General features: G+C 37.5%; 1 protein-coding gene across 9 annotated transcripts in view; it reads right to left on the bottom strand.

Moving 5' to 3' along the window:
* LOC144633884 (atrial natriuretic peptide receptor 1-like) overlaps window positions 1-25399 on the bottom strand; it is a 53972-nt gene that overhangs the window by 11688 nt on the left and 16885 nt on the right. For 5 of the 9 annotated variants that reach the window (XM_078492797.1, XM_078492798.1, XM_078492799.1 and 2 more), the window contains 6 exons: window positions 8276-8980; window positions 4410-4719; window positions 3297-3664; window positions 1963-2095; window positions 1450-1530; window positions 443-637 (listed from right to left, as the gene is read on the bottom strand). In XM_078492797.1, the coding sequence (XP_078348923.1) occupies window positions 443-637; window positions 1450-1530; window positions 1963-2095; window positions 3297-3664; window positions 4410-4719; window positions 8276-8653 (1465 nt within the window). In that variant the 5' untranslated portion in view covers window positions 8654-8980. Of the gene's footprint in view, window positions 1-442; window positions 638-1449; window positions 1531-1962; window positions 2096-3296; window positions 3665-4409; window positions 4720-8275; window positions 8981-14006; window positions 14272-14590; window positions 14769-23612; window positions 23797-25399 lie in introns of those variants that run through there. The other 4 variants (XM_078492801.1, XM_078492796.1, XM_078492805.1 and 1 more) reach the window with 4 other exon arrangements.

Genomic DNA, 25399 nt, shown 5'->3' with positions numbered 1-25399 from the left:
TTCTTTTGTTGCTCAAAGGTTTTTTTGGTTGATCAGTGAGTGCACCCTCATTTACACAAAAATTGGAAACTTCTCATGACCCTGTCCCTTTAAAGTAATTAAAAAAACAAACTGAATAACGAAGTGTCACCTTCTTCTGTGTGGGAGGCGCGGTGGCCTAATGGTTAGCGCGCTCGACGTCGAGTCGAACGGCCCGGGCTCGAGGCCTGGCCCGGGGCGCTGCGTTGTGTTCTTGGGCAAGACACTTTACTCTCATAGTGCCTCTCTCCACCCAGGTGTATAAATGGGTACCGGCGAATTTACTGGTGAGGGGTAACCCCTGCAACGGACTAGCATCCCATCTAGGGGGGAGAAGCAATACTCCTAGTCGCTTAATGCTACGGAAACCGGGATAAGCTCCGGCTGTATGGGCCACTAGGCTCGGACACAGACTTTACCTTACCTTCTTCTGTAGTTTCGATACAGTGTTCTCCATGGAAACCACACTTAGGTTCGTACACTGGAATACGTCCCCCAGGCCAGTGAATGGTGACGTTAGGCCATCGAATGAAAACCTGCTCTCCTTCCTTAGTTTCGTTGTCAAACAAGATTTGGAAATCCCCAACTGGAATCATCTCGTGATCTTTCGCATTGTTTGCTGAAAAGAAAAGAAATTAAGTAAATACAATTGCCGTAACAGATAGGATGTTCATCCTAGGCGAAAAAAAAGGAGCAACCAGTAAAAAATTAAACTTTGGTCATATTTCAACATTATGGTGTATTTTGACAAAAAACGAAGATTGGGTTCCTCGATAATTTTCATTTTCAAAACAACCACCCTAGGGTTAAAGAAACTGCATCGAGCCTCCTTAACCACTTCTTATAAATGCAGTGGAATCGCAATTTCTTGAGCCTCCAAGTAGAAAAAAAAAACTATTTCGAGAAATCAGAAGTTTAATTAAGGTGGGAGAAGGGGAGAATTATATTGTTGGCTAAGTGTTCAAAACAAATCCAAAGGAAAACGAGTTTTGGTTCGAGTTATCGGGAGGTTCGAGAATTCAGAATTCCAGTGTACTTAAAAAATTTTCCAAAATGAAATCTGGGACCTTTTTTCTCCTACTTTAAACTAAGACTGCCTCCTTCAAAAGAGCTGGGAACAAGTACGAGCGGGGTGAGCTTGGAATGAGCTTATTTTCTAATTTGCGGGGGGACTGAGGACGAGGCATTAGCTTGGGAGCCCATGGAAGTGGGAGGGTTACAACCGTTGCAATGGTAAACACAATAACTGGTTTCCCAATAGTTTACATTATGGTCCTTAAATAAACAAACAAATATTGCAAATAAACAGGAACTTGCTAAAAATCCCAGCTGGTGGGGCAGACTAGTTGGCTATATACAAAGCACGGAGGAGTCGAATTCCTGACCACCGCATGCACACAACAACAACAACAAAAAAAGAAGTTTGCTTACGCATTGCCTGCATATCCAACAAAGTCATGTTAAATTCAGCGTCTCCATTCGTGTTTAAGTGAATTTTGTAGCCGAGTATGCCTAAAAGATAAAATACCAAAACTTTAGAATCTAATCTCTATTCAATTTTTACAATTTCTAAAACTATTGTTTTGAGGTTTCCTTCAATTTGAGAGTAATTACAAACTTCTTTAAATCTCTTTAAAATTTTTACAATATCAAAACTTCAGAATCTAATCTCTTTACAATTTTCCAGAATTTCCCTCATGTTGGGGTGTGTCTTCTACTGTTCGGTCGGCAGCCTTCCCGCAGTACTGATGACAAAAATCAATCGGGTCCTCGTATAGCTGGCAAAAAGGAGCTAGTCTTGAAAAAATGGCCAATTTTCTCACGTCTGTCGCTCGAATCCGTATCAAACTTTTTCAGACGTAATTTGTCTAAAATTGAACGAAAGTTAGTCATCTTCTCCTTTGTGCAAAGCAATCCTTCTTGAATGCCAGAAGATTCACTTACTGTCATATTGCATATCTTGTAACTTCTCTGCAATGTTCTGTCCTGTGGCGGACTGATTCTTTGCCAAAGTCTTGTTGAGAGCAATCGCGAACTGGTATACAGCATCGTAAAGATATGCTCCATAAATCGGTGGCTAAGAAAAAAAAGAAACATGTATGCATTAGCAAAGGTGGATAACTCATATAGCATCGCAAAACAAGGCGGTGAAAAAAATCTTTTATACCATGCCATAGAAAATACAGCCAATCAGAATACAGGAAAGCCGTTGTATATTCGACGGTATTCAACCCAACCTTCTCATCGTGCGCTGCGATTGTATTCTCGACGAAATTTAGTAAGCGTATTTTCTATGGCATGGTATAAAATAGTTACACAACACTTTCTCGTGGTATACTATGGAATATCCCACTTGTCACTTGTATTTTCTTGGTATACACACTCGCCTAAAGGCTCGTGTGTATACCGAGAAAATACAAGTGATTCGTGGGATATTCCATAGTATACCACTCGAAAGCATTGCGTAACTAGTATATACCTCCTTGGAATGGGTTCCTTAAATTGTAACAGTAACCACAAAATGCCCAATTCCCTATTGGACGCGCCTGCATGGTATCATTGTATTTGTATTTACAAATTAAGTCATGAATACAACTACCAAGATTCCCTGCAGGCGTGTTTCTTAGAGGGAATTGGGCATTTTGTGGTTACTTTTACAAGTTAAAGAGACTATGTCACAGATTTTAAAAAAATTTTTGAACAGCCAAAATTTTATTAGTGTCGTAAGAAACTTAAAAATAATGGTTCAATTTTATTAATAATTGCTATTTAAAAGCACTAAAACTGTTTAAAAGCGCGTTTGGCTGTGGATGGCTTGGAGGAATGGATGCAATTGCGTACCCAACGTCCAATAGTTCCCGCGCGCCTTCTAAAAAAATCGATATTTTTAGCCGAAGTTTGATTTCTATCCCCAAATAAAGGGTATATTCAAAGATAATGTTTTTCATGGGTAAAGTTGCCTACCACTTATGCCAGAACAGTTTAGACCAAACATCTGCGAAAATTCCCGTGACATAGTTCCATTAAGGAACCCATTTCAACAAGGTATAATTTTTTTTCACCGCCCTTGTTTTAATGTCAACCAACAAACACCCGCGACACCAACATTGGTTTTTCTAACTTTAAAATAAACGCCTGAATTAAATCGTCGTTCTCTCGAAGATAATCTGCCAAAGCCGGAGAGAGAGGCGAGGGAAAGGGGAGAGGGAGGGGGATAGGGAGGGGAGGGGAGGTTGAAATCCTGGCTAACGAAAGCGTATCTTGCAGGAATCACTTACCTCAGTTTTATTGGCAAGGAACTTTGAATTTTTTGCCCACAGAAAGCCTTCGTACACATGGCTGTCGAAAGGCTTATCAGGTGCTCGTCGCTTTAACTCTGCCGTGAATTTTGGATAGCTTTCAGATGAAGGACTTTTGATAGCTAACACCAAGGCGGCTTCGAATGCCTCTTTCACGTGATGGTAACGATTAAGTGTCGTTCTGTAGCTACTGAAAAACCACTTAAAGGGTTGCCTTGTGTAGAGCGCCACTTGAGTTTGGTCCAATTCAAACATGATGAAAGCGTAATCGCCTTTTGTCATGCCCTCGTCGTATGCATGAAGCATTCCTTCTCTTGCTATGTAGAAGTCGGACACAAAAACGACAACTAAAAGAAAAACAACATAAAAAAGTGTGTAATTGTTTGGTAGGTGGTAGTACAAGAAATTGCAATGGTATACAGTATTGTTCAAAAGTAATGCTAACAAATATCGTACTTTGTGTTCAAGAGGGCTTTGAATCACCTCTAGTAAAATTGGCGAAACATTTGACCGAACGAAATTTCGAGGAATCGACATTTCGCAGTATAAAACGAAATTTCGAACCAGTGGAAATTAGAACAAACGAAAAACCTTAGTGGTATATTCATTCATTTCAAAGAAAGGCACTGACAGTTGTGGTTTTAATTGTTTTTAGAACCCGGCAAAACGAGGATACATGTTTCCAGGAACATTCTGGAAACATTTTTCCGTAATAACATTATTTCCTTATTTTCCATGCCAGGCGGAAACACGAAATGTTTCTGCGGTGTACATGTAGCAGAAGCAAATTTTGCTATTTGAAAACAAAATTGACGCTGGAAACAATGGTTCCCGTATGGCAAACTGAAACATTGGGGAAACATGCGCGCGCTCACTGACGGCTGTTTCTGGAAACATGTTTCTTCGTTTTGCCAGGCCTTTGATAGTGGTAGTAGCTCTCTTAAAGGTACTTGTGCTGGTTCTGATACTCAGTTAAAAGTAGCGGTAGTTATAATGCTAACGACAGTGATAGTGATTCTAATTGTGGCAGTAGTTTTATTACAACAACCTAGCCTAAATCTACGAGACAACAGTATCAAAGTTGTTACGTACTTCGAGCTTCTTGTTTTATCTTTTTCATGATGTCCCTGTAAAAATCGGTGTGATTTTGTGGTCTGTAGAGTGCCGATGGATGCGCCAATAGCTCTAGTGCCACGGTGATCCCCTTGGCTCTCAATTGTTTCACCATATTATTCTTTATTTCGATCCATTTTGTTACGTTCTCGTAGATGATCGCCACTCTTTTCCAGTTGAAATAGTTGAGGAGTGAGAGCAAACTCGGAGTGAGTTTAGTATCAATAGCAAACGTACGGATGAATGTCGGGTATAACTTTTTGTATGAGACCTCAGGGTTGCTACACATCTATGGAATATAAATGAAAAAAGAACATTCAAAAACTCATTAATTATTCACAAAGAAAATACAAAAGAGATTGATATTTAATGATAATTTATATCTGATAAGGACATGGCGTAACTTTACGTCCAATTTTCTAGGCCAAAATAACCCCAAATCTAAATAAAAGTGCAAGAATGAGTTGACCTACCTCAGAAGATTTTGAAGCTGTTCAAAACACTGCTTCTAATTTATTAAATAAAAAAAATCCCAACTGGTCTGCCTCCTGCCAGTTGTGATTTTTAACCTTGTTATGTTCATTTATAAATTATTTGTTTCCTCTGTTTCAGTGGCATGCCTGTAAACTAGCTATCTCGTTTAGATAGGAAGCTAAGTGCATGACCACTTTACAAATATTTATTATTTTTATTATTATTATTATTATTATTATTATTTTATTATTAAATATTACATAAAGAACGTGTGGACATGGAGAAATACAATTCAGTTGATATCTTGCGCTTCTTCATCTTTATTTAAGTCATTCAACAGTAAGACTACGAGACAGAGTTTTCTACGAGCGAATAGTCAAACGAGGCGCAGGCGAGTTGACTATGTCTACTATGTCTCGTAGAACACGAGAAAAAAACTTGTTTCTTCAAGATTTCCCATAGACTTGCCACAAGTCGACCTCATGAGTTTTCACAGTAAATAGGCGAGCGTAGCGAGCCTTTTAGGCCGCGACAAAGTCGCTAGACCGAGTGACGAAGTCGCGAGAGGTTGCCACAAGTCGACCTCACGAGTTTTCACAGTAAATAAGCGAGCGAGGGGACCTTTTAGGCCGCGAAGCGGCCGTGTGAGCGACGAAGTCGCTGGATAGAGAAGGACTTTAATGAAAGTCTAGATTTCCCATTGACCTTTCAGACTCGCTTATCGCGAATTTTCCGAGTTTCAAAATGGCTCCGTGTTTGATTTTTTGATTGATTTGATACTATTTGAAAAATCTAAACAAAATGCCTCAAGCACTCTAATAAGTCAGATTAGAATTTTTGTTTATGAATCAGATACACTTGGAATTAGTCAAATGGTTATTACTAATGGTTTTTATGGGTAATTGTCTTCGTAGCCGGCATTTGCCACAATTATTATCAATAACTAACTCTCCTTTTTAAATTATTCACAAAATTTGGTATTGAAAGCACACTAAAATGATAAAAATGACAGGCAGGACTGCCCCCCCCCCCCCCCCTTCCAATAAAATAAAATTCTACACTTAAACAAAACGAAAAAGGGGGAAAAAATGGTAAAGACAATTTGCATGCGTTCTCGATTTTTAAATGGTTTTACCGGACCACTTTGGCAGTTTTATCGACCAATTTATAGGTTATTAAACGCATTACACGCCAATTGGCAGAACCTTAAAATGGATTTCGAGGAAGTCACTATTTTAAGCATGGCAGTAACAAAGAAATCTAAATACGAAGAATTTTTGAAATAGACAAAAAATCCTACTAATCTCTTCATTAATTTGCTTGCTTTTCTCACTACCTTTTGATTTACATAACACACATTCACTAAGCCGGTTTCTTTAATTGATTTGATTTTGTTCTTTATCACAACCCGCAAAACACCGACATTTTCAGAAAGAAATATTTTGCATAAAGCAGCTTAAGCTATGTTTTAAACGTTGAATTCTACATTTTTACCAAGTTATTTTCTTAAGTACCGCTTTGAATGTTATTTGGTAGCTTATGAATTTTTCAGTTGTGGGGAGTTGCGGTGACTTAGTTTAAGCTTTTATCACCTTCTCTGACGTTGAATTTAATAATGAAAACGATATCGCGGCATCTGAACACTTTGCGGGCATTAGCTATATTTGTATACTTTAAGCCCACACTTCACCTTACGTCTTCTTCGATAAGAGTGGCACCTTGCTCTCATTGAATTTGAATGGGTCAGCACTAAGTGATTAGAGATCGTGTTTTTCTATTCTCTGGTCTGGCAATAAATGATAAGAAAAGCTATGAACAGATAATAATCACATTTAACGCGACTTTTACGTCCATGCTCCTCGAAGTAGCAAATTTTCACTTAAAATTACCATGGAAACACTTCTTTATTTCACCTTCAGCCCTTAATTTTTATCTCCCGTAACTTCAAGTCTGCCTTAAGGCAAACACTTACTTAAATTATCAAACCTCTCTCACCGATAAAAATCTTAATTCAAAAGCACTCGGAAATTTTTCATTGTTTGAAGTTTTGATATGAAGGCGTATTTTATGATGTCGTTGTTAATTCCCTCATTAAAACACAATCTTTTGTGAATGGCAGTTATTGTAATTGTTGTGTATGTAAATTAATGGGTTCTCGACGCCAGACTGACATGATAAACTTAGGGATTAAAATTCAACACTTTACAAAAATAACGCGTAATTTACCAGACGTTCGATAGAGTTCTGGTGAATGCATATATTTCTAAGAAATAAATGTATTTTCTATCGTGTTTTTTTTTTCTGGATTAACGGGTGAAAGAAAAAGCAAGCAATGGTTCGCCCGCCCGCCAAACCGAGACGGACAAATTTGCCAGAAAAAAGACATCGTTTCAGTAAAAGATAACTTCAACCAACTCCAAAATACTACTGTAAGCAACAAGTATATAAGAACTGCTTAAGGAGATTTAGAAAATAAAAAATAGAATAAACCTTGTTAATATTTTCCTGATTATACACAACGCATTTTGATAGCTACAGCTGGTACAGCATATAATTATTATAAATTTTCAAAATCCAGATCCATTCCAGTCCCTTGTTTGCGAATGTCGTAGGAACATTCGTTGAAGAGATTTACTAGTGATATACTTAGGATAAACGTAACCAAAAAAAATAATTAATGTGGTATTACAAAGTTGTAAATAATGAAAACGTATGAAAAACGTAACTTGAAGATCACAATTTTATTCACAAAAGTAAAATTTAAAGATACCCCCAAACGATCAACACCGATCTTTTTTCTCCAGCATCAATACGAATTAGAAAGGCAGAATAACGAAACTTGATCGTTCAACCAGAACTCTGAACTAACATTAAAAGCCCATGTGTCAGCTGAGAATTAGTGGGAAAAATCAATATTCTAAATTACTTAGGACCGAAAACGTTGCGATGTTTATTTTTTAAACAATACGTGAAAAGCAAAGTTCATGCAAAATTCATCAACGACAAATTAAATAAAGTAGTTTATAATTTCGAGGCGATGTGTTTTCTCTGTTAGAGATGAAATGTTTGTTGTTTGATCCATAACGTCTCGTTTAAACGATAGCGACACCCTTTTTTCTCCTTTGCTATATAATGAACTACTACACTTAATTTGCGAGATTATAAAACAAACATAGTGACCAGAAAATCTCATAACGAAAATTTAGCGGCCTATACACAAAAGAAAAATTAACATTTCGCCTTCGTTAAAGTTCTGTCATAAAGTGATTTTAAAACTCCAAGACTGATTTATTTATCTTCCCCGCGCAGTTAGCAGAAGTACGCTTTCAAAATAATCACACACAATTAAAATAATAAAGTGGTCTACTTACATACGATATCATAGTCTTATTAAACGAGGCGGCCATCCTGGCGGACGTGTTGCAGCTACATCCAGGGCCGATAAATGCTGTAACGCCTTCATTCAGTTGATACACGATTTGTTGCAGTGTCGTGAATTCTTCGCAGCGCGTGTCGTTCCAGATGAACGAAACATTTTGACCAGGTAACAGGTCGGGCCTTCGGTTTATGTCGTCCACGGCGATGCTCATGGCCGAAGCATAGAATTCCCCTCGAAGGTAGGAGTTGCCGAGCCGAGCGGTCGACTTAAATGGTATCAAAAGACCAAGCTTGACTTCTTCTGTGGTGGGCGAAGGGATGTAAGCAAGAAGCGCCAGAAAGAAAAGGCATCCGAATGTCCTTACAGCCATATTTCCATGGATGTGATGCCTTAATCACAAACCATTGCTAAATACGTTCGCGCTGGCGGATCTCCACGGCAGTCACGGAACACAATTAATCGTTTATTGGATTAAGGCTGCAAAATGGTCTCAATTTTTCAAGTATCTTCAAGGTGATATTTTCTGGGCAAAACTGTGTTATTGGGCGACAAATTGTCAATGTTTTTCGCCGCGAAAGTTCAAAGGTAAGGTTAGCCAAGTTTTTTGTTGTTTTTCTCTTCTAAGACCAGCGCTTCCTTGGTCTTGAATTTCCAACTAAATTCACTCCCTTCTTAAACGTATTCCTCAGCTTCTGACCTGCAAAAAGAGAAAAAATCAGAGCAATTTACCGCAAATGAAAATGTATCAAAATAAAGCGGTGTACAGAAAACGCAATTTGAAAATTATACCGTGTAAAAAGACATCAAACATTCCGATCCGCGAGGGTATATGCTAATTATGTTAATTATTTTGAACGCTCTCGCCGCCTTCACGTCGCACTGTATCTAAAGCAGTTCGTAACCAACATAAATTATTATGACAAGCGGATAATTTCACGATCATTGCAATAAAAACACCATTACTGTGGATATTGTGACGCTACAGTTTTGCTTTCTGATTATACATAATTACTTTTGATGCTTAATAAAATAAGACTTGTAGAGAATATTGAAAATGACAAAACATGTCAAACCTGATTGGTTGATATTTTTTAGTATTTTACAAGGAGCAGATGGCAGGCAACTGATACCGATCGCTTCGAGGCGCTACAAAGATCAACCTAATCAAACATTTGATTTATTTTGACGAGAAAAGTCCACAAAATGAAGGCCGTGTTTTAGAGTGTTATTTATACAAGGAAAAACACAAGGGGCATGTTCTTTTTGCTATTTATTTCTCGATTTGTCGTAAAATCAAGCCGATTAATTAACATCAATTGAATACGTGATGTTTTTGTAACGTGCAATCGGAAATTGTTTATTTCAAAAAGTGGACCCGCTGCGAAATTCAATCAGCAAAGAAAGTAAGATGTCTTGTTCACTCTCCCCCTAAAAAAATCATGTTGAAATGTGTCGACAGCACACAAATATCGCAAATACCGCGTGCTGCTATAAAGAAAAACAAATTTTAAAAGCATTTTAAATAGAAAACCATATTTTTGACAAAGAAACAAGAAAAAAATACACTATTACAGACTGCCGCTTTACAACTGGCTACGAACAGCCCGTCTTTTCTCGAACGTGAATTCGAAGCGAAAAATAAAATACCGCCCAGGCGTTTTTTTCCACTAGCGCTTTTTTCGTTTCGTATTCAACGGACCAGGAAAAAAAAGAGGCTGCACGTAGTCTCCTTTTAAATATAGTTGTCAGGAAGTCCGTATTATTGATACTACGTGTCGCAGCCATATCATGTGTTGGAAATTTCACAGAGAATTCTCGTTTTTTGTCATTGAAACGGCGTGTAAATAAACGAAACTCTTTTAACTTTGTTTGTTGCCATGTTAAAGCGTTTTTGGAGGGAATTGCAGAGTTGTGGAGACTCGATTATCTTCATGCCAACACGAACGTTTTCATAAATAAAGAGCGCCTGGAAAACTGGACTCCATGATCGTGTTTCGTGTTTCAGTTTTAACTGATTAATTTACAGTCTTCATAGCCAATCTTGCCTTCTCCGAGACAAATTAATTAGTTTTTTTGAAAAATGTTGATTTATTACGTTGTTATGGTAACCACGGAAGGACAGTCGATCTTCCCAAAGCCAAAAGATTCATGAAAACGCTCATGCTTTTTTTTTTTCATTTGTTCCGGTTATTTTATATAAAGACTGTACATAAGCTATTTTGCCATTATCTAAGCGAGATTGATTTATTACATTGCTATGTAATCATGAAATTCTCTTATGACTCCTATCTCTACTTTTCAAATCAATGACAGTAAACCTTTCTAGAAATGATGTTTACAGATACATGTTGGAAATGAACTTAAGAACCTAATTTAGATAAATTGTTCTAGCATTTAGAGCCTTGCGCATTGTATGGTTAATTGGGGAGAGAGCCATCACTGCAAAATCAGGAAAATACATGAATCCCTGAAGCTGTTTGAAAGCAGCTATTACTGGAAACGCTTTACTTTAAAAGCCGTTACGTTAAACCTTACAAACACTCTGTAACGAGATATGCAAGATTGTTTTCAATTGGCACATATTGTTAGCAATGTTTTGACCTGTTTTATAGTAACCGGCTTGCTACGGGCGCTGCCATGTACAAAAAATACCTATTCTAGTACTAGTGTACAGGTTTCTTCAATTTAACTAAATTCACTGTAAGTCTAAATTTGAATCGATTACACTTGTGGTCATTTTGTCTGTTATACGCGACTTGCTCCCCCCCCAGACTGTTTACAGTCTCCAACTCTTCCGTGAAGCCGTAGAGGTCGATCGTTGTTTTCGATGGGCCGCCATCTTGGTTCCTGAACGCGAGTGAAAAATTCGCTGGCGTTCATGAACCAAGATGGCGGCCCATCGAAATCAACGATCGACCTCTACGACTTCACGGAAGAGTTGGAGACTGTAAACAGTGTACCGCCCACACCTAAATTCAAAATTCATTTATCAACATTTGTTTGCAAGACGCTGTAGTTTATTGTCTTTCTTTTCCTCTTGTGGCTAGTTTGCGACCAGTTTTTTTTTTTTATACCAAAAAAGGACTTTCTTTGTATAAAACCCAGCACTGTGGCTTTTTGGAGTAGATGATCATTGAAACCGGATTTGCAGATCATTTGGTTTTTGAAGTTGCACTCAAAAACAATTAAAGGCCAATTTACAAACCACTCGATTTCAAGCAACCTTTCTGCTCTTTATGACAAAAACATTTGCTGATATTTTGAAAGAATCACTGAGTTATTTAGCTCCCTATTAACTAATCTCCCAAAGTACATGTACAATCTTTCTCATGGCACGCCGCTGCAATGTTAAAGCGTTTTGTATCGAGAAAAACACCAACCATTTTTAGCAGGAACTAGCAGCGATATGTCCAAGTTACTGACGAATGTTCAGTGTTCAGTGTTAGCGCCGGCGAGCATGTATCCAGATTTTAAGTAGCGACCTTAATTTCCACATTGATGTTTGAATAACCTTTTTTCCGCATTGATGTATCAGTTTACTTTTGTGTGATAGAGCACAGAAAGTTTCTACTGGATTGGAACAATTAACAAATAGATTATTTACGCTCTCGTTTTCTACAGTCAGTATTAAAATCGCTCATAAAGTCAAATAGCCATGACGCCTAAAATGTCGAAATCTTTATAGGGAGGCTAAAAAATGCCTCTTAATGGCGCTCCATGCGTAGTAAGTTACAAAATTCTTTGTTCTTCGCCTGGGCGTGAGGAAGACCAGCTATGCAAGCTATGCAGTTTTCTGTGTAGATCTAACAATCGAAACGTCAGTTCCTAAAATAACTACAATGTTAGGCGGTTTACTTAACTCAACAATCGTTTAAACTGCTTTTCTTATCCGATCAGTTTACTGAAAGGGACGCCAACGAAAACATAAACTGTGAAGAAGAAGTAAAGCAGTTTAGTTATCGTACCACGAACTCGATCGATGCGAAAAACAGTCAAACCGCTGTTATGACTAAGCAACTCTGCGACATAAAAAGCTTCGAAACAATAAGAGATTTCAACCATATCGACCCATAGAAAAGAGCCGGCGGGAGTTTGATCATAGCCCTGCGTGAGATCAGGCACGAATTGACAAAGTTTCATTAAAAACAAAAAGGTCAGAACATCATTTGCATAGACACGTAGAAAACATTGAGGTCTTATTTTGAACAAGGAAAGCAAAAGCTCAACAAGGTGGCTGCCTTATTCGACGAACTTATGCAGAGTATTATCTGGGCTACTTTTAAGTGAATTTTTTGCAACTGATTTTCAACAGCGAAGAGAACCAGTGCTGATGGACAAAAAAGAAATGCATTTCCTTGTTTATGTTGGGTTTGTACTAATTGATGATGATTTGTTGGTTGCATATGTTAGCGAAGTGACAATTGATCGATTTCCGCTCGATTAGAGCGTCACGCTAACCATGATTGCATAACGAAGAAAAAGTTAGCATCTTTCGATTTATTTTAATGACACTGAAGAATCTTGCTATCGCGCGCGGTTTTAATAGTAATCTTTTTGTATGTTCTACGTTGAGGTTAAATCTCTATGCACGACCATTTTTGCGTGCAAGATAATTATAGCTGTGGGATACAAAAAAACATGCTATTTGCTGCTATGAATGATTGATGAGTCACATCTTGCGCCTCGAGCAAACGATCGAGAACTAACATATTTTAATAAGGCGCTACTAGGTCTATCATATGCTCACGAAAGAACTTTAAAAACTTGTGCAACTGTCAATAATACTTGAAAACTGTACTCTTCTTGTTGGAGATAACAGGCAAAGCGATAACAACTTCGAACAAGCCTTTAATGCATTAATATTTAATGTATTTACTTGCGTTTTTATTGTGCAATGCTAACTTATAAATACCTTTGATGAAGAGGATGAAACACAAAGTGCAGGCATTTTTAATCCGATTTGCTATTGTGGTTTATTGTGGATTTGGGGAAGATTGCCCAAAACATCGTCTGAAGGTTCTACTGTCGACATAAAACGAATTTAAATAGCGTACCATCTTGAGAAGTAAGGAAATTCGAACATCATAATGTGCCACAACATCACGCAAAGTTAGAATAGGTATTTTAAGCTCTCAACGATGTATTCTTTTTGCACCACCGAGGCTAAATGTTTGTGACTCAAGGGGTTTTATATTAACCGCAGAATATAAATATAAGTACAATCTGTTACATGATCAAAAAGACCGGAAGTTGTATCACAGGTATAGCCAATGAATATTTGTGTAAATGAAAAGCACAAAAGGGAAAATAATCGCGGCACTTAACTTAGCCCTTAGTGCCACGTATGCCACATAGCACTTGAGATAAATGAATTAAGTTCATTCTCTTGTAGCTAGGATTATACAGGTCTTTGCTAAATTGGACATCCAAGCATATCGTGTTACATAGAACTACAGCGCGCGGCCAAGATGACGGGTCAAACAGAAGGAAAATTTCTTGCTCTCTAATTATGCTCCATCTTGAACACATATTGAAAAGACATTGCTAGTTGTATCTCAAAGTCATCTACGTCAGATTATAACAAAATTGTGCAAAATAAAAATGCCAACAAGTTGCAAGCGTGAGAAATAGGTGACAAGAATAATATCAGTGTTATTAGTTAACACACTACCGCTAAATCATTTTCAACACGAAGATGATGAAATGGAAACAAACAAACAAACCTAGCCATTGTTATAACTATGAAGCGCATCACTTGAAGTACATCGAACACGATTTGGTTGAATACGGCATTCAAAATATCGTTCAATTTCTTGATACAAACAGTTCTCTGTCTGCGGTCTCTAACGCGGTCATTCAATTACAAGTTCAAGTTCAGATTGTCGGATATGGACTGCAGTGTACAGAACTTCGCCGCTAAGAAAGATTAAAGGACTTAGCCTTGTATTCACAACCTAAACACAAGCACTGAAGGTTGTCAAGTTCATTTATATACAACTGAAGCCTCACAATAAAATTAAAGTGTCACAATGAATCTAAGGTTTCAGGTACTAGGTATGCATTAAAAACCGTACGGATTTTGAAGCGGTTTACTCAGGAACTCCTGTAAAGGCGATTATTTCATAAGTTTCGCTACGATTATGCCTGCACAAAACATGTATGCCTGCTAAAAGTGAAAAGCTTGTCAAATACAGCGAGAGCGCGCGTAAACAATACCGAGTGTAATGGCATTCCGGGTCGCTTTATGTCCATAATAGCTTGTCGAAGTTCATTTTAGTCATTTTACAACAAGAAATAAGTGGAATACCTGCAAAGGGCTGCGATACTTCATCTCTGAGTTTCCAAATTTTCGGTAAAGCCCGTGGTCAAGTTATTTTCCTGATCGGTACGGTAAGGCATCATGTTTGATTAATATTGACTGCTGCGATGTGCCAAAAGCGATGCTTGAGCTAGTCAACCGAAAGAAATGTCATCGGAAACGTGAAAACTTATCATGAATTGGCCCTTTGGATCTGACGTCACAGAAATCTAAACCATTTATCATGCAAAGCTGTTCCTCTTACAGATTTTTGACAACACTAACATTGATCTTTATTCGATATTCGTATCGATATCGTGGTTTGTTTTGGAGATAAATAATTTTGATATCTTACACGGTGAGCCTCAGCGGTACCCAGCTGGCCTGCTCTCCTAGATCCTGTCGCGAAATGTACTATTTTCGTCATATATATTTTTTAAATATCAAGTGCAGACGAGAATATCCGTCTGAGCTTGATACCTAACGAGTTTCGGAGAGAAGGCTAGTGAAATCGATCGTGGAAAAGTATTTTTACTTACTTACGGCGGCCAATTTGCCAATTTTCCAATTCCAAGACTCACGGAAGACGGGACATGACCAAAATGGCGGACGCGTGCCAAGTCCTGTACTTTTCAAATATTCTTTTCTCGATATAACTTTAATTATAAAGGACGATATCTAGCCAACATGTAAGAAAATTAATTCTTGGCACAGACACTATTATCTCTAAAGTGTGTGATGATATAAATTTGAAGCAAAATTAAAAAAACGACCGAAACATTGCGGATTAGCATACACTCACGTACAAGTGCTTATGTCGCTTATGCATGGAAACAATCATTGACATCAACCTTGGAGCGTTTACTCATTTTGGTTTATTTCGAATTCCCGCTTATACTCGGGACGGGGGCTCATTTGACGTTTTTGCCTTCACTTCCCAGTCTGAAGTGCCCAAACTGCAAACTGTGAAGTCAGTTAAAGGTGCATTACTCTAAACCGCAAAAAAAGATGTCCTCATCTTGAAACTGAACTCTGTTCACTGGCTAGTCACAATTGAAGATTGGACCAGGGGCATATTTTTAAAGTGCACTTAGTGGAATAATAATGGGTTGGAATCTGCGATCAGGCGTTATTTTTTATCGCAGCGGGAGGATCGCAGGTTAAGGAAGGAGAAGTTTTTTATTTATTGAAATAGTGTGTCTGATAACCAAAACACTTTCAATTTTTTTAGGGGGGGGGGGTAAATTGAGGGGGTGCTGAATAGGAGAGCGTGAAATCGAATCATTGTTTAAGTTTCCATCTTTGTCACATATTTAAGATCACGAGATAACATTGCGATATTTTAGGAGACTGCTCTGCTGTGTAAAAACAGGCATTGAAATCAGAAGAATGTTACAGTAATGTTTTATACACAAACTTGAGACGGAAATGATAGAGAGTCCAAGATCAATGCGGATGAAACAGAATTGAACAGGGGTAAAACTTATTTTGCAGATCACATTATGATTTCTTTGATCTTTTGTCGGGCCGACAAGGCTGATTAAGATGTAATACTCTTTGATTATCGTGTAACTGTGAGGTCATCATTGAACGAATACTTCACGAACGACATTCTAGATACCGTTATTAAAATAAGACAGGCCAGAAACACAAGTGGAGGGCGGCATCTTTTACACAACAGGCGCTCTGTCAATTATCAACCTTAGGTCAGACTTAAAAGGCTGTGAATCGGCGACAGCCTTCCAAAATTTGAGTACGAATTTTGGAGTATGAGAATTCTTTTTAGTTATTGTAGATTTAGAATGTGTATACCAAACTTCGCCTGATGACAAAAATGCGCCACAATCTTCAAAACTCGTTCCAAAATTCAAACTGATAAAAAGATTCAGTTCAAGACAGCGATACATGTATTGGATCAAAACTTATATGATTAGCTCTTCACCACAGTTAACCACACTTGTACAATGCAGTTGTTCACTTACAAAATAATGCTCATCAGGTTATTAGCGAAACAGTTCCTCTTTTTCTACGCCTTTTTTTCACACGGCACTGGCATAAAAAATACTTTGCCCTTCACACTTTGTCATGTAATAGGGTGACATACGTTCCTCATTACCAGGACTTCACTATCATGTTTAAGTCGTTGGACTAATGGCAATAACACATTTTGATTCAAATTGGGTTTGTGTGGGTAAGATGAAAAACTAAATGTCTAATATCAGTCGCAGCCTTTTTTTAACTTGTCATTTTTCTAACTAAGGGTTAACACCCAAAGAGCCAGGTGTTTTATACCAATTTTGTTTTTAACTTTGTACCTGCAGATGACTAACATTTGCCACAGATGCAGGCCAAAAACTATTCCTCGTCATTTGTAACCCCAACCAATTAATAAGGAACCGAAAACGATTGAAAAGTCGGTAGCACATAAGGGTTATGCTTTACTGGGTCACAGTTAATTACTACTACGAAACTAATTACTTTTAAGCCCACAGCACTGAACGTAGATAAATAAGTAATTGCCTTTCTGGCAAACAATCAAGATGTTTTCTTGTTTTGTTTGGAGGTTATTCGCGACATCTAAATAAAATAAATGGGGTCGGAATGTTATCTTCTTTGTAATTACCTCTCAGGATTAAAAAAAAATTGGTCGACTAACCCTTTCCGGTCTCACGACTCAAAGAATGAAACTGAACTAACTAATTAACCAAAGTGACATATACTGTTTGGTCGCTAGAACAGCATCAGAAAACTTCTAAGTAATAACGCAAAAAAAAGGAAACGTTTTTTTTTTTCAAATTTTTGCTTTGTAGCGTTTTTCATAGCCGAGTTATTGAGTATGCAGCCGCCATATTGGGGCCTTTCTTTGGGGCACCAATATGGCGGCCATGAAATCGATCGAAACTAAAATGCCGTGTTACGTAGATTTAACCATCACTATCATTCGCTTTTTTTTCGTAGCTCTTAAGCTATCACTTATCTCACTTCTATCAGGTTTAGAACCCTGTAAAAGAACTAAAAATTGACAATTTAGAAACACGTTCATCCGGAAAATCATAACTTTAAAAATGCTTTATTTCCGAAACGAAGCACTCAATCGATACAAAAAATTTGCACAGAGACAAACGTTGCATATGTCTGCAATATGTGAAAAGAAAACTTTGTACGACTGAAAATGTAAAGTTAAGAACTTTTATGACGTCAGATAGAAACCACCGATTCCCCCAGTAGACTCTAGGAGAAATTCCTTTATATTGGTATTAAGAAGTTTATCCTACACCAAGATAATGTCCCTAACTAAGTTGATGATTCTTTCTATTCTCATCACCAGTGCCTGCAGCTTGACCATGAATTAAAATTGCAAGCAGATGTAACAAGCATATCTGAAAGACAACAATGGAATTCTAAGGGGACCTGCCATGAACAGAATCGTCGCTTCTGAAAATAACTTCATTGCCGTAACGAGAAGGTGCGCACATCAAAATCAAAATATCCTTCATTTCTGGACCTGTAGAAATTGTTGGAACTTAGAGAACACAGCACAAGAAAGGTACAAATAAAGGCCACTAATTTGTGGGCAATGGAATGCAAGCATGACCACTCATCTTAATTACTCGTCTCGACACTCATTAACTTGGTTGTGGAACGTTCTTAGGAGACTAAATCAATCATGTCCTAAAAGGTCAAGGTAAATTATACTCTAAATTCACAAAGCCTGAAATAGTACTTAGCCTTTAATTTGTTTTATGTTATTATATTTGACACTAATATAGGACAGTGAAAGACATGAAGACTCTTTTCCATCATTTGAGCTTAGCTATGCGACGTTTCTATTATTTTCTGCGGTCAGTATCTCAGTAATTAGCGTGATTTCAATAGCAGAGATCTCCCAGTGACCGTATAAAATAAGTTACTGCTGTAACTTAAATTCACTAATGATGCCTTGTTCACTTCATAAAAAAGTGACTATTTATCACCTCTTTGTCACCTTAGCAATAAAGACCATTTATCAACTGCTTAAAACTAGTGAGCAAATTAAACAACTAAATTCTAAACTTCTGTCAATTTTTTCATCAACATTTTCAGGAATTTCTGTAACATTTGTTTCCGTTCAGCTCTGAAATCCTACCCTTTTGCACTCGCTAAATTAAGTTATACGTCAAATGCCTATTTATTTCAGACTTGCTAAACTATTTTGAATTGCCTAAAATAGACACGGTAATATTATTAGTAAGCTATCTCGATGTACGATAAGGTTTGATTACGTGGATGTATATTCGATTTCGATTAATTCTTTCAGAGCAGTATCGCTTTTGTATACAGCTATTTCAATTAACGTTGTTGGATGAAAGCGTTAAAAGCCTACGCCACGAGACCGAATGATGGTCTGTTTATTCACTGGAACTTTCCATATTAGCGTAGAAGAAATTTACAAGTTTGTATTTTAGTGCGTGAATTATATGTTTTTGCTCTCACGAGACCTTTTTCCAAAACTTTTCTTTCACTGTTACATGATTTAATAATAATTCTTCTTAAATTTAGTGTGGCTAGAAGTACCTTTTTTTCCACATGTATGAAGAAAAAGAAAACGTGCGCAATCATGCGCGTTTGCATTGCCATGTCGTTTATATCTGTATTTCAAATTAGTATTCAGCAATCTTCTTCTATGCGTACCATCTTTCGGACTTTTCGTGTAAGCTTGAGGCTTTGATCCGACAACGTTGATTAAAGTAGATGTATATTTGAGAGACGAATTTGTAACTGTTTGAGAGCTATAAGTTTTTAATATTTGACCTAAGTCTAAGAAAGTATAGCGTCCAGAGCATTCTAAGATATGCTGCTTACAGCATTCAAGCATCCAGCTCGAAAAAAAAAAAACACACAAGTCTGCATCACCCAAGAAACACAAAAAGGCTCTCGTAAAAGAGTACAATAGATACTGCTCACAGCGCCGGGGCGTCTGGCGTCGCGCGGCGGCCCCCGCCGGGGTTTTTTTTTTTTTTTTTTTTCCCTTTTTTGCCCTCTCGCGTCCGTAAGGTACGGTGGCCTATCTTTGTTTTCTTGTTGTTTTAAATTGAGTAATAACTTTTTTTGTAGAATGAATATGGACCAATTCTCAGTGTAGAATAAGAAATAATAGTCGGGTACGTGAATTTAGCAAGCCATCGTGACTACAATCATGGTGATATTATATACTACTTAAACCGAGGGCCGGTCTCCGCCGCGGCGCAGCGGCTCGCCGGGCCCCCGGTGCGGCACCGGTGCGGGGTACCGCTCTCGTGCTCTCTGTCGCTCTCTGTCGGTTTTCTTTCAGGGGTCTGGGAGGCTCCCCCCTGTGCTTCCCCCCGTCGAGCCGAGCCCCGGTCACCCCGCTCCATCCCGCGTACTGTAGCATATAATAAAAGGATTTATTGGTTATAAACAAGGTGCTGTTGCTCCCAAACGAGCATGGGCATCCCCAATTTTTATTTCAAATTTACGTTCCTCTAATATAAACAATCAACAGGCAAAGTTTAACAAAAATCTCAGTGCAGGTTCTATTTCAGTGGAACAACCTTAGTATACCTGGGCGCTGTGACATCATTAGGAGTGTTTCAATCAAGAACTTAGCATTATTGAAAAGTGGAACTGAAGGGCTGTAGAATTGACTGAATTATTTACCAAATAAAGAAGCGAAATCAATTTTTTGTATTGTCACAAATCAAGACAGGAATCTGAGAACACGATCGAGTCTAGGATTTAAAGCCGCAAAGGAATGTTTTATTTATTTCTCAATGATTCTTATATAACCGGAGATTTTTGTGAATTTGGCGCTGTATATTTGAGAATCGTGGCCTAGAGCTTGGCTATCTGGAAATTTGATTTCTTAAAATAACTTGCGCCAGTTCGACTAAACACTCCAACACGCAATCATAAAGATCGTATCACAAGAACCGCAAGCTTAGTTGTTGACTTTTATCTCACGCGCTCATTGGCTAGTATATTTGTTATCGCAAGTAATAAAACAGACAGACTAAACATTTTTGCTGCTTTTCATCTTAGCCCTTCTTTCACACTGTCAAAAATTAGCCTCGAGGGGTGCACTGGAGTAAAAAAGCGACCAGTAGAAGATTTAATTTACTTGCTGTGCTGTTTGCTTTTTCTATACCGTGAAAAACTCAAAATAGGAGTATTTTTTTAATTATTTTTTAAAACTTTTATGTTGGGCGCTGTCGAAATAAAAGGAACTTTTGTGTCACTGGCTATAACCTCGCACACTTTAGCGAATAATTGCCTTAGTATCGTACAAAACCGTGAACGCCCAAGGCAAAATATCGCAGATTTCTGTTGGCAAACATAATGTTAAAACTGATAATTTAATGCACGATTTTCACCCAATAAAGGAGCGTGGAGAAAAGCAATATTTACTTTCTTGATATAAACTAATAAAACATAATAACTAAACTTGAGGATATGCCTTCTAATAAAACTTTTATTTAAATTTCAAATGTGCTGTATACATGGTATACGTTGAAAATCCCAGCTGTTTCCTTTCTTCCCAAAGCAAAACAAAGATTTCGAGTTCTGCATAATGCGTTTCCGCAAATGCTGTTATTAAACTGTTTGTTTCTGTTTTATGCTCCGAGAGAAAACTTTCCTTTCTTCTTTGCTTTTCAAAACCCTAGAATAACGAATCGAGTGTTTGTTTGCTTTTCACCTTCCCATCTTAGCATGCAAGACTAAAAACGTTTTTCATCCCTTATGCTGAACCAAGAATTAAAAATTGACTAGATTTTAAATACCCACCGCCCATCGCGAAGAGCTATTCTTTATATCTAACAGCCCTTTAATTTTTTAATTAACCGTTTCGAAAAAGAAAGAAAACTTTTTAAATCAGGCTTTAAGAAAGAAGGCGCTAAATATTGTGAAATAATAACACGCTTTGAAAATGCAGAAATAGATAAGTTTTAATGTGTGATATACGATGAAAGAAAAGTTAGCATTTGATTTCATTGCAACGAATAAGTCCCTGGAGTGAAAGCCGTTCAAAAGACCATTTTCCTTTTTTCATTTGACTTAATAGCTACGGAATTACTCAATTTGTATTATTCCTGCTTAGTTCGCAGCGTAAAGCACAGTATGCTAAGACACTTTGCACCATAAATCATTGAAAAAGTCTCCCACAACTACCCCAGTTTGTCTTTTAAACAATGCTTAGCAACTTTTTCAGACGAGACATTAACATTTTTATTAACAGTCCTTCAGGATATATGTGATTTATTTCACAATTTAACCAGAAATAATTTACGGCTTACTTGAGAATAGCTGAATTTGATTTACTACTCGATCGACCTGAGTTCAATTTGAAGGATTGCCAGTTGACACTTTAGCCGTTTGCTGAGCAGTATTATATGATCTTAGGTTTCCTTGTTGTTTCAGAACATGTAAAACTGACAGTGCACTGACACTAAAAAAACAATATTTCACTGAAGTCGCGGCCCCCAGCATCGCCTCGCTTCCGTATATCATGCAACACACAAATTATTTTGCTCGTGAGATTTCTTCTTGGCTTCAGTAGCCGAGAAAGATGCCAATGCGATTATTATCTCTTCTTTTTTTTCTCATTTTGCAAACGCCTAACGTCTACAGCTACCAATGAATTCTTATCCGTCGAAAAGAAAAAAAGGAGTGGTTTGCTGAAAATCTGAGCTAGAAAGCCGGCATTAAAGCGTAGGTGGTTTAAAAACTACTGGATACCGTAGGTGCTCTTCAATTGAGCGTTTGTTTGAATTGCTCGGCGCCTCAATCAAAGAAACAATATGTTCTAGCCCTTCAACATCGATTAAATAAAATCAACCACAAAATCCCTTTTCAAAGCAGCGACTTCTTATTAATTCTTACATGCAAGCGAGCAGGTGACATCTTTTAAAAAGTCCGACCCTTATAAATCTTCAATAACATCCACCAAGCAAGATTACTTTTCGTATGCATCAAATAAGGTTAAAATCCCGCGATTTGAGAAAATGCTCAGCCAAATGCCAAATAATAGCCTAGAAAATTCTGTACCAATACTCTTTGTGGTTAAATCGCTTTAAAAGGCAGATAATTGATCAAGACCATGTATTGCACGGTATTGTTTTAATATTGTATACCGTGACGAACAGCAAAAAGACATGCAGAGAAAATTGTCAACTTTCTAGTTTCATCCCTCTTAAATATTGAAAAATCTTCGCAAAGAACCTAATGTCGAAAACAATATGCGACTTAGATTCAGCTGGCACTGTCATTTTCATCGCGTGTTACAGATTTACGGCGAGCTCGTCAAAAACCATGGTCGCTGATCGACTGATTGAAAATGTTTCTGTTTTCCAAGCGTACAACAATTTTCCTGTTTTTCAAGCCTACGCGCATCTGTGCAATAACCAAAATTATAGACTTCTCGTGCAATACCTACAAGACGTTTAAACTGCGTGTTCTGGGATACAATGTACACTAATATGTTACTTTCTTTGGCTATTTGTGACTCTCTTACCTTTCATAATATGTGGGGGACGATTGTAATTGAAAGCGACAAAAAAGATCCAAATTTGTCAGTTTTAATGCACCGCCGAGAAATTAAAAAAAATTAACTGACCAACCTGGCACATATTTTTTGCAAAATGGTTTAAAAATTTTTATTTTAGTGCGTCGATTGCGATAAATGTTGTGAAAAGAAGAAGACTTGCAGCGTAGGTCCAATTTTTTTTTTAGGGTTTGAGAATGAAATTTGTATTCTAAAGTTAAATTTTACTTTCATTTTTGACAGACAGGAAGACGTTGCCACTAAAAAGAGAACAGTGATTCTTTTTAGCCAGTTAAAGCATTACACGCTATAAAATTCCGTGTGTTTTTGAGATAAATGCCATTTCACCACTTAAATCTCGCCTGTTCTAACAGTAGGCCCAAAGAAAAACAAGTGAAAGAGTCGTACTAGCTGTCGCTTAAGAGATAATCGGCTGCAAATACAAACTAAATACGTTTTTTTTTTTTTGTAAAAAAAAATGCACAGCCGTACCTTGAATGAAGTTTCAGTCTCAACACTGTTTCTTTTCTGCTCGTTTTGGTAGCTCTGAACGGTTTGATGACTCGGCGACACGGAGAGACTTGAAGTAAATTGCGAGTCTCTTCTAGCACTCACGTCGGGCTGCCGCAGAACAAACTGTGTTTGCTTACAATTTTTCCATGTAATTATACAAGCAAAGCCAATTGTTTTCAAACTTTGACGATGAAAAATCAAAACATGCCTTGTAGCCGGAAATTAAAGGGGCAGTGAATATCGAATTAAGGAGCGCTAAACACTCGCATTGGACCATTCAGTCCCTATACACGCACAGCCAATAAAAAACAATTCAAAACGTCTTCCCCTCGGGCTTTCATGATCTATTTTTGAATAACAAGAAAATAACATAAACTCAGAAAAAAACACGCTTATTATTTTTAACATCAAAGCCAGGTTAAATTTTTGATTTTGCAATTTAAAGCCATTAGCAATCTGGCAATATCATAGGAAGGTATTTCGGAAAGGTCCCCAACCTCGAAATTAACAGCATTGATGAAAACCGTGTGAATTTGTTCAAAATAAAAACGTGCGGTCAAGAACACAATACAAAAAGTTGTCACTTGGCCAAGTCTTTTTAATAAACTGCACGGAAATTAAACGCAGATAGAGTGCGAAAAGAACCGTCTTGTTATTACTCGAACAACAGTGGGGAAACTTAACGTCTTCATAAGCGGTTGGTTTGCTTTGTTAGAGGTGAAAATTACGAATCAATCACCAAATTAAACCACATGTTATTTCCAACTTGTCCTTTACTGGGAAAATGAAAAATGTCACTGATCTTTTTTTTCTGTTCAAGGGAAGAAGGCTCACTATGTGTTTGGTCACAAAAGAATGTGCACCTCGAAAAGACACCCTCAAGTTTGTGAAAAAATTATACTAGGCAAAAAGATACCTTGCCAGTTCGGCGAAAGGGTCAATCAAAAGCTCAGAAGGTCTCGCGCGTTGTTGACCCCCACCCCACGCCGTTCCTTTTAATAATCCCACCCCCGCTAATCCTACGTTTCCCAAAAGACCTAATTTTGTAAAAATAAAATAAGAAATTCTAAGAAAAAGTTTCGGCTTTTCTTTTTCTTAACAATTCTTGAATTCATTATTCACTCAACCCTGCAATGCGAGAATTTTTTCCAACATTTATGCATGTTGTTTATTTTCTTATATAAATGTAGAGAAAGTAGACAAAAGCATAGACATTGCTGTTTAAACTTTGAAAAAATGCAGAGAAACTAGACAAAAGCGTAGACTCTGCTGTTTAAACATTGCTGCAAGTAAATACGGTCGTCCTCGGCTTCTGAGTAAAGAAATAATGGTTCCTTGTTTGTTTAAGTGTGTTTATATTCAAAATCTTTTCACCACACTCAAACACAATGATTGTATTTAAATCTTTTGTCTTCCCAAATCTCACCTATTACGGTCCTATTAACGATAGTTGAATTTACTGAAATATTTTCAAACTGCATTTTGATTGCGACTCGAAAAATTTTTCGCATTGGAAAAATAATAAAGCCATCTATTCTGATACTGAATGTTAATTTACCAAGATTTGTTTTTTTGTTTGTTGTGATACCTGTGTACACGAAGAACTAAAACGTCAGGTTATACGAGGATTAAAACCGAAAAGATACATTTAAAACATGGATCAGTCGTTCGAACCTAGTGGCGATCTTGTAGTTTTTGACCATTCCTTCGATCGGTCGCACACACAATTAACACATTTTCTCCACCCTGATAATAAGGTAAAACAT

The sequence above is a fragment of the Oculina patagonica genome, chromosome 12 (assembly GCF_052425735.1).
Source record: "Oculina patagonica isolate OP01 chromosome 12, crgOcupat, whole genome shotgun sequence".
Lineage (NCBI taxonomy): Eukaryota > Metazoa > Cnidaria > Anthozoa > Scleractinia > Oculinidae > Oculina > Oculina patagonica.
Note: the sequence above shows the minus strand (reverse complement) of the source record. Positions and strands in the feature narration are given on the sequence as shown.